This window comes from Electrona antarctica, assembly GCF_951216825.1.
Source record: "Electrona antarctica genome assembly, chromosome: 19".
Taxonomy (NCBI): domain Eukaryota; kingdom Metazoa; phylum Chordata; class Actinopteri; order Myctophiformes; family Myctophidae; genus Electrona; species Electrona antarctica.
In genome coordinates, this window is record NC_136800.1 from 908,497 (window position 1) to 926,255 (window position 17,759).

A 17,759-nucleotide genomic window follows, 5' to 3' on the forward strand; every position below is an offset into this window, starting at 1 on the left:
TTTACTATAATTAGATTAATACACAATAATCAACACTAACACTTTAATTTAGAACACAGCCAAATCAAATCATAGTACATTATGTTTTCAATCAATTATTCAATCAAAGCAAACGGCACAAACAATATTAGTTTGCCTCTTCTACAAAGAATTAAGTGTAACGGCGAGTCGTTTATTATTCTTATTTTTTGGTGTTGTTATTTTCTGATTATGGTTCGTTAAATATATGTACTTATCCTTATTTCCATATATATATTTACGTTAGCCATTAGTTCTCTCCTTGTGGAGCTAAGTGTGTATATCAGGACTGTCAGCAGCGTTATTTACGCCGTGCCATTGCGGCCAGTATTGCTGCTACCGTATGTTACTGTCTCTGTTTTCCAACTACAGATGAAGAGTGTCCCTTCTCGCTCGCCATCTCTCGCGAGAACCGGTGGAAACCGTGTGAGGTCTTGATCCCTCCTCATTGGCCAGACCGGTCATGTGACGACTCGTTGGCCATGAGTCGTCACCTATAAAATAGTCATTCATCCTGTTGTTCTTTGAGATGACACTGCTAACCTCCCTTCGAGGGAAACCATATCATTGTAAGTTGCACTGTTCCACTAAAATATTTATCCTATTTATAATATTGTCTAGTCCTCCTATTTATAATATCGTCTAGTCCTCTATCTAATCCTCTATTATAAATGATTGCCAATTCTTGAAAGTCGATTAACTTCCATCATGTAATTGAGCCATTTGTATGTAAGAACAAACCTTTGTAACACTGTAAACTTTTTGACTGAGAAGTACAATTATGGGGCGGCGGTGGCTCAGGAGTAGAGTTTCCGGATGGCAACCGCAAGGTCGCCAGTTCGAACCCGGGCTCCCCCAGAGTTAGTGTCGAAGTGTGCTTGAGCAAGACACTGAACCCCTAATTGCTCCTGATGTGCTGGTTGGTACCTTGCATGGTTTCCACTGCCATCAGTGTATGAATGTGTGTAAAGCGCCTTGGAAAAAAGGTGCTATATAAAAGCACCATTTTTACAAGTAAAGACTTTTTTCAACTTTGAGTGAGGTTTCCTGTCCCATTTATATGTTATGTTTACCCATTTATCCCTAGCCATTTTGGGTCGTAACACAAGTTACTGTCGCGTGTTGCCATTCTCTTGTACTTACACCCACAGTTTTCTTCTTTTTTTTTTTAAGTTTTTTTTTTTTTAAGTTTTTTTTTAAGTTTTTTTTTTAGTGTGTGTGTATGTGCGTGAGACATAACAACCCACAACAAATGGGTCCCGTTCCAATGCTTGGGAAACAGGCATGGCCTAGAGAGAGAGAGAGAGAGAGAGAGAGAGAGAGTGTGTGTGTGTGTGTGTGGGGGGGGGGGGGGGGGGGGGGGTCAGGAGGATCCAGGGCATGGCGTGCGATAGGTGGTTAGTGAAGGAGTGGGAGGAGCAGGAGGGGCTTAGTAAGAGCAGGCAAAAGGATCTGTAGTGGGACAGGTAAGGCTTGATTGACTGACTGACTGCAGACTGACTGACTGACTGACTGACTGACTGACTGACTGACTCACTGCATAGCTGGCTGACTGGCTGGCTGGCTGGCTGACTGACTGGCTGACTGGCTGACTGACTGGCTGACTGACTCACTGGCTGACTGACTGACTGACTGACTGACTGACTGACTGACTGACTGCATAGCTGGCTGACTGGCTGGCTGGCTGGCTGGCTGACTGACTGGCTGACTGGCTGACTGGCTGACTGACTCACTGGCTGACTGACTGACTGACTCACTGACTGACTGACTGACTCACTGCATAGCTGGCTGACTGACTGACTGACTGGCTGACTGACTCACTGGCTGACTGGCTGACTGACTGGCTGACAGACTCACTGGCTGACTGGCTGACTCACTGGCTGACTGGCTGACTGGCTGACTGACTCACTGGCTGGCTGACTGACTGACTGGCTGGCTGACTGACTGACTGACTGACTGACTGACTGACTGACTGACTGACTGACTGACTGACTGACTGACTGACTGGCTTGCTGGCTTGCTGGCTGACTGACTGACTCCAGAGCCTCGTGTGAATTGATATATGTAAATGATACAGTGCGCAGCGTCTATCTCAGCGAGTTCCTTCCACACTCCACCCACAGCCCCACTCTTGTTCCCTCTTCCACTTTGAGTAAAGAAAACCACTTTAAAACATCAAAGCTGGCATTAACGTCTCATTACCCTATGTAAATGCAAAACGAGTGCGTGAAAAAAAGAAGAAACTCTTCGTTTCTTTTTTTTCTTTCTTTTCTTTTTTTCCCTTTTCCTGCCGCCTTTCATTTTCCACGAGAATTCCCGCTGCCCCCTGGAGATGCAGCCTGATGCACGGCTTTTGGGGGTAGAAAACGGGTTAGGGGATCCTGGGGGCTGCTCGGCATTACCAAAACAAACCATTCAGCAAACAAACAATTAGACACTCATGAATTATGGACCAGATCTGCTAAAATAGCATCGAAATGAGGAGTCTGGAGCCATTGCTGAGCTAATGAAACGGGCAGGCTATTTTTTCCATTATTATAAAATAAATTGACCACTCCGGTGGTGGAGTGCATAGCGTACAGTACTGTGTGTGTGTGTGTGTGTGTGTGTGTGTGTGTGTGTGTGTGTGTGTGTGTGTGTGTGGGTGGGTGCGTGCGTGCGTGTGTCAGTGCACGTATCATGCTACGGTGTGCATTTACAGTATTTGTGTGTGCGTGCACTGTACACGCGTGTCAGTATATACACTGTACTGTACTGTACTGTGTGTTTTGCGTGACTCTGGGCTGTCAACTTCCCACATTAGTGGAACCACAGGGATGAAACACACGGGAACACAAGGGGCACATCAGGAGGACAAAGCGTGGGACAGCGAGTGTACAGTATATAGTTCTGCACCGCACGCCACTTTCTTTCATTTCATCTCTCCCACTTTTCATTTTCTCTCTCAATGGGCTCTATCTATGCACACACGCGCCATTTTGGGAAGAACTCGGGCCCCTTTCCCCTATATACTTCTTTCACAGGTGTTACCGATGATACTAATGAAGGCTCCGTTCCATTCTGGTCAAACAGAGTCAGGGTGCTGCATGTTGCTGCTACACCAGTGGCTCTGAGAGTGTACAAATGGAGCTCAATGGACCCGTAAGTATAGTATAGTATAGTATAGATAGATAGATAGATAGATAGATAGATAGATAGATAGATAGATAGATAGATAGATAGATAGATAGATAGATAGATAGATAGATAGATAGATAGATAGATAGATAGATAGATAGATAGAGACACAGTGAGAGCTGAGATACTCTCTCCTCCACTCTTATAGCCATCCCAGGCTACTAAAGTGGGCGGAGGTAAGATGAGACCTGGGGTTCCATTTTTAGTAGTAACCTCACAAGCTTGTTTTGGGAGGTCTGCAGCTTTGTTTTCAGTGGCTTAGGTGGTCTTTACACGAGAACGGTGTTCATAGAAAGCGGCTAAATAAAGTATCGTTTGCTGGTGTCCCTTTAGACGAGAATGGTGTTTTCAGGTGGTGAAAACGCAACAAAGTGAAACCACCTTCCAGAGTGGAAATCTTTGAGAACGCCGTTTTATCCCCTCTCCATGTAAACAGGCAAAACGGTGAATCCGCAAAACGTATGACATCATGGCTCACGTTGGCTCACAGCGCATATGTTTATTACATTGATGCAGAGCCATATATGATATAATGGAGTTCCTGAACAAGCCTCCCTCCTCGCCTACAAAGCGCTGCTCATCAGCGATGGTGAATGTAAAACCATGATGTAAATAGAAAGTTTTGTGATAGGCGGCAGCCGAGGCAGCAGCGTTTATGTAGCCTAATGTATTATAAAATATATAACCATCCCGTGGCGCGCTCTGCCTGCATGCTCTGGGCTGCGGCCACAACCACGTTGTGTTCTGGAATCATTCAAAACTTCAATAGGGTTGCGTGAAGGGGTTCTTCTTCTTGTACGTGGGTGACTGGTCTATTTGGCAGCCCGTTACCGCCACCTAGCGACATTATAGCGTTTTCATAAAGTGTGCGTTCTCGTGTAAAGGGTCAATAAAAATTGAGAACGCAACGGGACTTTGCCGTTTTATCTGGAGATGGTCGCCGTGTAAAAGAGGCATTAGAGATACCTCTGAAGTACAAGCATATAGTCGAAGTGGCACTGGATGAGGGTACCGGTCAAGGTCCTCTCAGATAGCACTGCTGTTTACATATAGGGGGATATCCTGCCCAAAAATCGAGTTCTCTGGTTGACCTTCGAGATCACTTTCATTGCCATTTTTTTCCACCCGTGAGTTTAATTGTTATCCAAGATTCCTTCCTTATTCGTGACTATACGTTGTCACCCACTCTGACCGTGAAGCCCGGGGACTTGTTGAGGTTTAGACCACACAGAATAGATTCTGTTTTTTTCCAATAAGGTGCAATTTGTTGTCAGAGAGACCGACGAGTCAAAGAGATGCCACCAAGCTCTGTGCTGAGTTACTCTCTCAACCTGCGAACAAGAACAGATTGCATTTTTAAACATGCCGAGTTCATGTCATTGACATAGTTCGTGTTCCATTTGTTTCCACTCTCAGAGTTATATGGTGGGTCCTTGAAATAAAAAAGAAGTTCGAGACCCGCACTGCACACACACTAAACGGAACAGCAAGCCTTAATTGGTATCATCGGGAAGCGGGCCGCGCCGGAAACGGGCATTATATATACCCCATTCAAGTCCCCCTCCTCGACATCTATACATCACCTTCATCTAACAACCCCCCCCCCCCCCCCAAACAAACAACAACACCCCCCCCCCCCCCCCCCCCCCCCCCGCCGCCCGCAGGCACCCGCACGCCTCACCTCTCGCAGACGCGCACGGTCCACGCGGCGATGATCCACGACGAGATGCTGAACACCAGCAGCACGGTGCCGGGGCAGATGGTCATGAGCGTCTTCATGACGAAGCGCGTGTTGAAGTTGATCTTGTTGAGCGCGCCGATGGAGCGCGAGGAGGCGTCGGTGAACAGCTTGCTGTGCAGCAGCATGACGCGGCCGATCAGGTAGAGGCGCAGGAACATGGGGATGGACAGGATGATGTCCACGTCGGCGTCGGCCACCGACGGTGTGTATGTGAAGGCGAGGCGCGCCGTCCACGTGAACACGTACTGGCCCGGGATGGGGTGGATGGCGCACACCAGCAGCTCCAGCACGATGAAGAAGATGCGCTCGTACGTCATGGCGATGCGCCAGTCGTCGGCGCCGTTGTCCACCATGAAGAGCTGGGGGGGAGGGGGGAGAAGAGGGCAAAGTTTGGTGGAAAAAGGTTTTTTTTTGTTTGTTAAAGGGATCGTGACACAAACATATATATTTTTTGTAGCACGGTTAACAAGGCTCCTCCTGGTTCTTAAAATCATTACAATTTTTACATGCATTATATACCCTATACTAGACTGTGTGAGCAACTGTGCATGTGTGTGTGTGTGCATGTGAGAGCGTGTGTGTGTGTGTGTGTGAGAGAGAGCGTGTGCGTGCGTGCGTGCGTGCGTGCGTGCGTGCGTGCGTGCGTGCGTGCGTGCGTGCGCGTGCGTGCGCGTGCGTGCGTGCGTGTGCGTGCGTGCGTGTGTCTCACCTGTATTTCCCGGGCATGGTACATTATTATAAGACCAAGCAATATAACAGTGGAAAGGCTGATAAGGCATTTCAGTGCAAATGAGTACGAAGATTCCTACATGTTGAGAGACAAAGGACAAAGAAGAGCAGTTTAAATATACAGATTCCTACATGTTGAGAGACAAAGGACAAAGAAGAGCAGTTTAAATATACAGATTCCAACATGTTGAGAGACAAAGGACAAAGAAGAGCAGTTTAAATATACAGATTCCTACATGTTGAGAGACAAAGGACAAAGAAGAACAGTTTAAAAATACAGTCAAATTGAAATGTTCTACATCATCAAATTCCATTGAATAACCCACTTACAGAATATGTAGATATAGGAAAATGTATAGAACAAAAAAAACGGAAATGACAAACACAATGTTATCGATGCAATATGTGTAACCTTTTCATGTCAAGGACCACCAAATGAACAAGTACTTGGCCACAGACAGACCCCCAACTGAAAATATTTTGTGCCAGGGAGGGAGGGACCCCCATTCAAGATTTGTGTTCAAAATATTAGCATTATACAGTATGATCAATTTAATCTGTGTGTACAGTATAGCGGCATCACAGCGACAACTCGTTTTAATGCAGACACAATATGGGCTGTATTTTGCATGTCTTAAGTACCAGGTCTTATTACTTAACTTAAGACCTGGAGGCGTGGTCAATGCTCTTAATCTCACAGCCCCCTTTCCACGCCCACTTCCGGTAGATAGTGGTGTCATTTAACATTAGGCATTTTAGGCGAGAGCACGGGAGTGTCACGCCTGATTTATACTTGGTTACGTGGCCGGTGTCTCGATCGCACAAGAACACCCACAAGCGACCAAAGCGTCGCGGAATCGGAGGGATGGGCATAATTGCCACAGTTTAAATGCCAGGGACGTTAAGACAAGATTAATCTAATTATGCACTGATTGCCAGGGACGGTAAGACGATTTTTTTTTGGATCTTTTTTTTCTTTTTCTTTTTTTTATATTCTTTTTTTTTTTAAATCCATGTTTTGAAAATTCCTCTAATCTAGTGTGCAGGTGATGACATGCACATGACATGCACAATATAATTACATTTTCTTTCTTTTATTTATAATGGGTTTCGGTGGCAACGAGGGCCAAAACTGGTGTCCACCAGGTGGCACTGAAGGAGTTTTAAAGGTCCAAATTCTCCATATTTTAAACGTTTTGTGTGTGTGTGTTTTTTTCCGCAGTAGCCTATATATGTTCTATAGTTAACTTGTATTTATGTGTACATAAAGATTTGTGAATGGTGCTCCACCCCCATGGACCCATCTCCATGACCACGGAACCCTTTATACATAGAGAACCACTACGACCAGTGCACATGCTGATTGCACGCACGCACACACACACACACACACACACACACACACACACACACACACACACACACACACACACACACACACACACACACACACACACACACACACACACACACACTTGCGCACGCGCGCACGCACACACACACATGCGCGCGCTATTACACCACTTATTATTAGCCTCAAGCCTCTTAAGAGCAGATAATGGGGTTTTAACACACAAACAACAGCAATGAGAATGAGCTGTTTGTTGCTTAACAATATATATATATATATATATATATATATATATATATACATATACAGCTGCATGGAGGTCCATGCGGGGGTTGGAGGTGCAGCTGGAGATTATCTACTCGTTCCAAAGCATCTAAACTACCAATTAATCAACCCTACCACTAAGAGGGGGGGGGGGGGGGGGGGGGATTTCCATTTAATGGTATAGGCACCAAGGAAAAACCCAAGGCTAGCATTAGTAGGAGGTGACTACAGTGCGCCGTGTGATGAATAACCCCCCCCCCCATGCACTGTTGTGTTTGTCAACTGTGCGTGCGCACTTGCTTTCGCGTATGTGTGTGTGTGTGTGTGTGTGTGTGTGTGTGTGTGTGTGTGTGTGTGTGTGTGTGTGTGTGTGTGTGTGTATATATTGGGGGCCATAGATCTTGGGAACGAGGACCCCCCCCCCCCCCCACACACACACACACACACCACCGCCGCCACCCCCCCTGTCGGTAAAAATGCCCATTTGATAAATCAATTTAACAGCTGCGGAGTAAAAGAGATAAACCACAGCTCTCTACAGTATAGGCTAATGACAGGAAAAGGGCCGCTGTTAAAAAAATGAAATCGTGACACCCGACGACAACACGACGACACAAACAAGCGGATGATGAAGGTCGAATCAGGATGAATCATCTCTCATAATCGTGGCATGTGTGATGGCTGTACTTCATCCACTTGGATGTCACGTATATAAGGACAGGTGAGAAAAGGGGGACTTGCAGACATTATAGTCCAGGGGGGTCACCAACATACAGTGTTGTTTTTGGCATCAAATTTTGATTTTATAGTTTTAGGGCAGTATTATGCGTGTCTTAAGTACCAGGTCTTATTACTTAACTTAAGACCTGGAGGCGTGGTCAATGCTGTTTGGCCACTCAGAATAGCCAAATGGCATTGATCGCGCCTCCAGGTCTTAAGTTAAGTAATAAGACCTGGTACTTAAGACACGCATAATACTGTCTCTCTTCAATAGTTTTCATTTAGTTTCACTCACATTTTAGTCACCCGGAATGTTTTAGTGTTAGTCTTGTTTTAGTCGACTAAATATCATGAGATTTTAGTCGACTAAATCTACAGTTGATTTAGTGGACTAAAATGTATTTCGGTGGGTGTTTGATGCCATCGTATAACGACTGTTTTTTACACTTGCTGAAAATAGCCAATCTACAAGCTTGTAGATCGGCTATTTTCAGCATGCAACCAAGTGTAAAATGACTTATACTGGATCTCTTGTCCACTAGTCCCTTCATAACATTTTAGTCTAGTTTTTATTTGTTGACAAAATTGTCAGTATATATTTACTTTTAGTCATCATGGCTTAAAGTTTTTATTTATTTTTTGTCAGTGAAAAAAGGTAGTCGATGAACATATTTCGTCATAGCATTAGTAGACGAAAACAACAGTGCCATGTACGGCACTGTTGTTGTCCGTGGCAAATGTTGGATTTTCTGTTTCTTTTGTTTTTTACACACCATTATAACTTTCTTATTTTGATCATAAACACCCACTTACTGAATGTCAAGTCTCCAAGGTTTACTATAGCAGTGGTTCTCAAGGATTTTGGCTCGGGGACCCCCCCGGAAATGCTTTGGCCATGTCTCGTCACCCCCGCCCTGGCCCCACTCCCCAGCCCCAATACAAACTGACTGCAAAAATAACCTTAATAAATAATAATAGAGAAAAGATATCATGAATGAATACTGGAGGAAGGAAAGTTCATGCATACGTACTATACAATTATGTGTACTATGTGAACTCTCAATTTTTTTGAAAACTTTTGGGGACCCCCAAAATAATTTGGCGACCCCCCTGAGGGGTGGCGACCCACGGGTTGAGAACCCCTGTACTATAGGGTTACTAGTGGCTCTCAAATGTTTTATTTGCACAGATAGCCCCTTAACTCTGAGAGTGTTCAAATGGAACCACATGGAACCCTTAATGCTCATTCAGGGCTTATATCTATTTATGAGTTTCTGGTAATATTATCGTCCACTCATTTTGTATGTTCCGTGGCAAAGAAAATGGGAATTTTGACGGACGGATGGACACACAGACAGTCTGACGCGCATGCAGACCCGATACACGCCGTAATAAGAGATAGTCCCAAATTAGCCAATGTATTTTTAGCAATCAACTAGATTGCTTTGCCCCTCGAGGTCCACATGCGCATGCAGGACCCTCTCTCTCTCTCTCAAGACACTCTAATGTCTGTGATTGGTTTTTGGAGAAGTCCCCGGTGGAAATAACATTGAGTATAAACCCAATTAATCCACCTGCCGGGGGTTCAAGGATGTTTTTTTCCCCAGTCCCCGGCCGCTGATTGCACGGCACACTTCTTAACCCATTTTGACCTGAGGACGATTCTACAAATGCCTTCTAAATCAGTCAGACAGTTTTCAAAAAAACCCTATTTTTCTATGTCAGTGGTTCTCAAGGACCCCCAAAAAATATGTAATTGGCCGCTGAACCCCACCTGAAAATATGTTGTTCCAGGGACCTCCCAGAAGCAAAGATTTGAGTTAAAAACGTTCACTCTGAAAGAATATGACATTCAAAGATTTGCACCGCACATTTTCACGATTTTTCAAAAATAGCAGACCTACAAGCTCGTAGCGCGGCACTCGGTGCCGCGCTATGAGCTTGTAGATCTGCTATTTTTCAATAGCTAAAGTATAACATAATGCTTTGAAACACCAAAAGGGGTTCTCGCCCAGAATGACTTAACGTGTCTCCTGCCTTGCTAGGGCTCAGAGAACGGTATATACGGTGCGGCGCGCGGGTGGTCGCGTCTAGAGCGCCCACGCGACGTCATGAGATTCCTCCGCGTTTATACGAGACTGAAAACAAGACTGTTGTTGCCGTTTGCCCGGCAGCTGTCTTCATGTGAGAGAGTGTTGAGCCACATGGGAGGTCATTTCTATTTATTCGGCATGGGGGTTAGTTAATATCCTTCAAGGACCCCCAAATTGACACTAATTTGCCCGCGGACCCCCCATTTGAAAAGACCCCGTGGCGACTGTGGCTCAAGAGGTAGAGCAGGTCGTCCAATGATCCATGGGTCGGCGGTTCGAATCCCGGCTCCTCCTGGCTACATGTCGAAGTGTCCTTGGGCAAGACACTGAACCCCAAATTGCTCCTGATGTGCTGGTTGGTACCTTGCATGGCTTCCGCCGCAATCGGTGTATGAATGTGTGTGTGAATGGGTGAATGTAATGCACAATCTATGTAAAGCGCCTTGGATAAAGGCGCTATATAAATGCACCATTTACCATTTACCCCCCCCATAAGAGAAGATTGATACGGCTCTAGCAGTGATTCTCAACCCGTTTAATTTCAAGGACCCCCCAGTTTGACATGCATTCGTCTACGGAACCCCCATTTAATGGCATTTCTATCTCGGGGACCCCCAATTTATATTGTAAAATCAATGTTAATTTAACTCTGAGAGTGTACAAAATGGAACCCATTTGTACACTCTCAGAGTTACAGACCCATAAGGGTCCATTTGGTTGCAAACTATCATTTAGGGACCCCCTGGAACTCCCTCAAGTACCCCTGGGGGTCCCCAGACCCCACTTTGGGAACCACTGCTTTAAAATCCTGTGAATCATGTGTATACTTTAGAACCACAAAGAGAAACATTTTGTGTTATTTTTTGCGACCGTATACAGTAGGTCGCATTTACTATGAAAACCTGCATCTCCCGTCCGCCAGTTGGTCACGCCTCGTGACATCGCGGCTCGTGACACGTCACGCCACCATATATGGCCATCTCCATATATGAAGATCACGACACTGACCTCATCCAACCCTGGATAACCATACATGGAGAAGACTGGATCAACACCTAGATCTGCATGGAGCAACTCTACATCTGACCTCTAACCCTTAGATCTCCATATATGGAGCTCACCTAGTTCTGACATTCCATATGTTGATCTGACCTCATCGAACCCTGTACACTCAAGACACATTTTTTTGTGTGGACCCCAGGAAGACTAGCTGACTGCCATGGCATCGCCTAATGGGGAACCTTTTCAAATGAACAAATACACGCTCCATATATGGCCAGTACAGAATTCATTCCATATGTTGATCTGACCCCCTCCATGGCAAGGCGCCAGCGTTTTTGCAAACTGTTGATAAAGTATTCAATCAATCAATCAATCAATCAATCAATCAATCGATCAATCAATCAATCAATCAATCAATCAAACTCGCCAATTAACTACACCCTTCATATCTTTGGACAATCCAAAATACACTCCGAAACAAATGTTATATATATACGGAGCAAAACATTGTAAAAAGTAATCATAGCAAGTCGTCGTTATATAGTGCTCCATTTTTATATGCAGACTGTAGATTGTAGATTCTACCGTCCCACAGGAGGGGGGCAAGAGTAATTCAGCCACTTAAAAAAATAAATAAACCCCGGTTTGACCTGTTCCATCTTGTATACGGCTAACCGCTGTGTACCTGCAATGTCAGCTCTCGGGTAAATAGCTTAGTAAACAGTAGGGCAAGAACCTGAGCTCTGACCACCGCGTCGACAGCCCAGTGAATGATGTTCTCTTCCAAAATACCCCCGACCTAATGGAATTGATTGGGCTGACACTAGGGGGTGGGGGACGGGGGGACGGGGGACGGGGGGACAATGACAGGTCAAGGAGCAGAGACTGCAGGGTCTCCGAGTCCCTGAAAACCAAAGTACATAACATACACCGCTGAGATCCCATATGACTCTCCGGGCTGCTCACTTAACCATGTGGGATTGTTCTTTCGGGAAAAGCTTGAAGCATCTGACATTCTTTCCTCCTAATTTTAATCCTATTATTCCTCTCTCTCTCTCTCTCTCTCTCTCTCTCTCTCTCTCTCTTGCTGGTGCTTCTTAGCTGTTGGCTTCAAAGGGGTCTGACACGGAACCAAACCCTTTGGTCATAAACGCCAACCTTAGGCTCATCATGAAGAAAGCGTGCTACTTGAATATACCAGAACAACTCTCTCTCTCTCTCTTCACGAATGCCTGCAGGCAACAACTATGTGGAGTTGTTACAAAACAGAACATTGTATAACAGTTGCACACTGCACACACAGTGGGATCATGACTTTTCCCTTTTTAAACGCCTATTCAGAAAGCATGCAGACAATTCATCCCCGATGCAAAGTCTTAACGCGAAATCACAACGAATGTCCTGTTTCATATAGTAAACATCGGCATAACGATGCACATACGTGCATTTAATGTTTGTCTTAGGAATGATGAATGGGCAATTTTGAGTGTTTGTGAAAACACAAGCTGGAATAAGATGATGATTTTATTTTTTATTTTTGAGCTTTGAGAGTTTGTGTAAACACAAACATTGAATGCCATTGACAATGAATGGCCAGCTTTGAGTGTTTGTGAAAACACAAACATTGAAGATGAAGGTGAGGACGCAAATTGTGATTGGCCAGAATGAGATGATGTATGATGAGCGCCCCACACACAGGTGTGATTTTTGAGGGGTGCTAGCCCCTCATATACACAGGTTTAATGTTTGTCTTTAGTTTAGTTTTGTCTTTTGTTTGTTTTGTAAACGCCATTGACAATGAAGGGAAACTTTACGTAAATAATGTGCCTCATTACGTCATATTATCTCTTTATTGTTAATGGCGTTTAATGTTTGTTAATGTTTGTGTTGGCACCGTTTGTTTTACATCACCTGTACATCACCATATCAACATGAGTTAGACTTTAATATATTAGCGGCCCTCACTTCACACGGGTGTGATTTTTGTTTCTATATTTTCTATATTATCTAATGTAATCCTAGGCGCTACACTCCCTCCGCCAACCTGGGGAGAGCATCGGACTGACCTCATGCTTCCTTCTATGCATGAGGAGTCCAAGCCGCTTCTTTTCACCTGACAGGGGGGAGTTTCCCCGGTTGGACGTATAGTCCGAACCGGGATTCCTTTCCCAGTTCCTTTCCCCTCCATCAGGCGCCCCGGATGGCCAGGGGGAGGCAGTTTAGAGACCAGGATTACTGCATGTTTTTTGTGAGGGTACCTACCCTAGGGGACACGGGGAGAACATGCAAACTCCACAGAAAGGCCCTTTCGCCAACCCAGCACTGCCGACTGTCCCATACATCAGGGGTGGGCAACTTTAACGCTGGAGAGGGCCACTATAGTTCCACACTCACTCCAGAGGGCCACTATAGTTCCACATTCACTCCAGAGGGCCACTATAGTTCCACACTCACTCCAGAGGGCCACTATAGCTCCATCACTCCAGAGGGCCACTATAGTTCCACACTCACTCCAGAGGGCCACTATAGTTCCATCACTCCAGAGGGCCACTATAGTTCCACACTCACTCCAGAGGGCCACTATAGTTCCACACTCACTCCAGAGGGCCACTAATAGTTCCATCACTCCAGAGGGCCTCTATAGTTCCACACTCACTCCAGAGGGCCACTATAGTCCCACACTCACTCCAGAGGGCCACTAATAGTTCCATCACTCCAGAGGGCCACTATAGTTCCACACTCACTCCAGATGGCCTCTATAGTTCCACACTCACTCCAGATGGCCTCTATAGTTCCACACTCACTCCAGAGGGCCACTATAGTTCCACACTCACTCCAGTGGGCCTCTATAGTTCCACACTCACTCCAGAGGGCCACTATAGTTCCACACTCACTCCAGAGGGCCACTATAGTTCCACACTCACTCCAGAGGGCCACTATAGTTACACACTCACTCCAGAGGGCAGTGCGGCACATTTTGAGCTTGTTGATCAGCTATGTTGATGTGCTATTATTTGATTTAAAATCCTGAATTATTATTGAATTGGAATCCTGAAAAGTAACATTTTGATTTGACTTCAAATGCATTTAGTCATACTTATGTTAACTTTATGAACGTAAATGCAAAATACATTGTATATAATAAAAGACAATAATAGTCATTCAGACTGAAGTAATTAAAGCGGGTCATGTTTGGAATTGTAACAGTTGAAAAAAAATATATATCAATATTCTGATATTAACCTGCGGGCCGCATTAAGTGAAGGTGGGGGCCGCATGTGGCCCCCGGGCCACCAGTTGCCCATGTATGCCCTATATCTGCTATTTTTTAATGTTATTTGTTTTTATTCTTGAAAGTATCGGACACAAATCCTCTCTTCATTTTCAGATGGGGATTGTGGGGGTCCGCAGCGGGCCAAATACATATCAATTTGGGGGTCAAAACGTGACGAAAACGTTTTGAGAACCGCGGCCATGCTCCGAGAAGAAGAAGACCCCCCGGACGTGACGTCCCACCAGTGTTGTTTTCGTTGACTGAAACTAAGACGAAAAATGTTCGTCGACTACCTTTTTTTCACTGACGAAAACTAAATGGAAACTAAATGAAAACTAAGCTACAATGACTAAAACTAAGACTAAATATACTGACAATTTCGTCAACAGCTAAAAACTAGACTAAAATGTTAGGAAGGGACTAGTGGACAATACAAGACAATCAACTGTAGATTTAGTCGACCAAAATCTTATGACATTTAGTCTACTAAAACTCGACTAACACTAAAACATTCCAGGCGACAAAAATGTGACTAAAACTAAATGAAAACGACTATGACTACGAGAACAAAAAAACCTAAATCCAAAATGTGCTGCCAAAAACAACAACACCAACAACACCACTGCGTCCGTCCGGTCCCCCACCTTTGTATAAACCCCCCACGACAGTTCCGTCTCCGTCACCATGACGACGATCCCAAACATCCCAAAGATGAGCGCGTAGTCGCTCAGCCTCTTGCGCTTCTCGAACAGCGCCCTCCGGTGGCCCAGCTTGTAGCCGATGTCCTTGTTCTTCTTGCACTGCCCTCCACCAGGACCACCGCCGCTCCCTCCGCTGCCCTCCCGTTGGACCAGGCTCTCGTTGGACGCCTTGCTCGGGTCCTCGCCATTCCCGCCCCCTCCCCCCTTGGACACCACCACCTCCAGGCCCGAGCTGTGCAGCGTCTGCAGCGGCTGCGTCTCCGAGTCGAGCTCGAGGTTGCGGCGCGACGAGGACGCCAGGCTGCCACCGCATCCCCCCCCGCCTGCCAGGGGTCTCACCACGCCCCCATTGTACTTGCAGGTGTTCATGGCTATCTGAGGGAGGCGCCCGCTGCTGCTCTCGTAGAGGGAGGGCTTGGATCCCGCATGGCTCAGCTTCCTCTGGTCCGTGTTGGCCTGGAGAGGAAAGGAAAGGAAACCACCATTTGTTTTAGGACCACAGAGAGACTTTTCTAAAGACTTTAACAAGTTAAAGATGGAGTGCCACGATTTTTTTCTACCCAAAAAAACATCATCATCAGGTATTATTATAATATAAAGAGGAATAACTTTTTCCAAAAAGTGTACAGTATTTGTTAAAATGTCGTTTTTATGTGGGCACCCCCACCAGTTCATTAAGTATATGCCTGGTTTGCCTGGTGGGTGGTGATGGGTGGTGAAGGTGATCCACCTGAACTTAAGCATGAATAGCTGGGGGGGCGGAGCTTCGCGCCAGTTCAGTCTCTATCCTTTTATATACTCTATGGTTCAGCCTCCAGAAAGAAACCCTAAATACCAAGTTAATACACCATTGCACATAAAAATTACTCCAGGGTGTCTAATGAAGTACTGTCACCTCATAGACACATGAAAAACTGGAAAAAGCAATGTCCCTCCATACTCGGTCCCATCCTTACAAAGAAAACCAAGATCTTTAGGACCACAGAGAGACTTTTCAAGACTTTAACCCATTTTAGGACTGAGAACAGATTCTACAAAATGTCTTCAAAATGTTGACAGTTTTCTGAAAAGCCTATGTTTCTATATGTCAGTGGTTCTCAAACATTTTCATGTCAAGGACCCCAAAAATTATAGGTATTTGGTCCCCTCATTCCCCCCCCCTCTACACCTCTTCACCAAAAATGGTTGATCTACAAGCTCATTCGCCCAGAAGGGTTCATGGTTAACCCAAAATGTGTGCAAATCTTTGAGTATATTTTTGAGTGGTGTAAACCACTCCTACAACTGGCTTTTGTGTGCAGAAAAAAATGAGCATGGTTGCTATGTTCAAAATAATTTCTGACGTAATTAAATCACACCCGGGTGAACTGGATGACCGTAGCAACCATGGTAATTTTTTCTGCACAAAAAAAGCCAGTTGTGAAATCACATCCGGGTGTGATTTCATTACGTCAGACATGATTTCATTACGTCAGACAGACCTTACACCACTCAGTTCACACGGGTGTGATTTTTTGTTTAAAGCCAACATTTTTTATTCAAATCTTTGCTTCTGGGGATTCCTGGAACCAAATATTTTTATATGGAGGCGTCGGTGGCCAAATACATACAATACATTTACAGTTTTAAAGTTTGAGCACCACTGATAGGCCTACTGTAGCAACATAGGTTTTTCAGAAAACTGTCTTTTAGAAGGCTTTTGTTTTTAAATCAGCCCCTCAGGTCTGAATGGGTTTAGACTTTAGAAAGTCTTATTTTGTGATCAGCAGGATATGTCCAAATCAGAGAGCTCTGTACACTGTGATGGGCTGAAGGGTTGCGTTCTACACACTTCCCCCGGTTTAAAAGGATCGAGGTACACCTTTCTTTACATGGACACCCTCTTACTGATAGCCGATTCGCTCATTTAATATGCTTTATTAAACTGTACAGGATGCCCACGGTGGCCCTCAAAATGGTTGTGTTGAAAAGCAGAAACAAAAAGCATATAAGTTTAAATAAAATAACTGAAAAATGTCTTCCTCGTATTTCCGTGTGTATATTGTAGCGAGCACATTGCGTTGCGTGCATCATCTTATCTCCAAAGAGGGGTGCCATCAAGACTGAACTGGCCAAAACACATCAATAATGAATCTGCCATATGTATAAATAAAACCATATAACTAATAGCGGACATACAAGAGTGCCCGAAAAATTGAATCTTTGCACTGCACAAATTTAGATATGAATGATTCATGCTCGCCGTGACCCTGTTTCCCTGTCGGAGGAACACATTTCCCTGCAGATATACGGGCAAACGGGGTGTGGAGAACCGAGAGGACATATAGTGGAACTTCTTAAATCAAAGCATGCCAGAGAGACAAAATAGGATTGTTTTTTCCATTTTTTTAAATGAAAAAAGGATGATTTCGTCTCTTTGTTACAGACTCCATAGTACTGTATCATAATGAAATCATTTTAAATGGCTTCCAACACAAAAACGAAACATTTTATCAACTCAGTTCATTTTTCAAAGTCAAGCTTTCTCTGAAGGTCTTTCGTTCACAACAGAGAATTTTCAATAAATCATTCAAAAACTGCATTTCTGCCATAGCAGAGCATAACAACTACATTGATTTGACCTGAATCTGCCAAAGAGTTAATACAAAATATATTTGGGTTTTTTCCTAACCATAACGTTGGATTGAAA

The 17,759-nt window shown here is 44.8% G+C and overlaps 1 protein-coding gene across 1 annotated transcript in view; it reads right to left on the minus strand.

Moving 5' to 3' along the window:
• Nucleotides 1-17,759, minus strand: part of LOC306943765 (uncharacterized protein) — a gene marked incomplete at both ends in the record, with an annotated part of 110,756 nt that overhangs the window by 37,005 nt on the left and 55,992 nt on the right. The window contains 3 exons of the mRNA XM_079530295.1: nucleotides 4,877-5,295; nucleotides 5,646-5,741; nucleotides 15,014-15,526. Coding sequence (XP_079386421.1) covers nucleotides 4,877-5,295; nucleotides 5,646-5,741; nucleotides 15,014-15,526 — 1,028 coding nt within the window. The remainder of the gene's footprint in view (nucleotides 1-4,876; nucleotides 5,296-5,645; nucleotides 5,742-15,013; nucleotides 15,527-17,759) is intronic.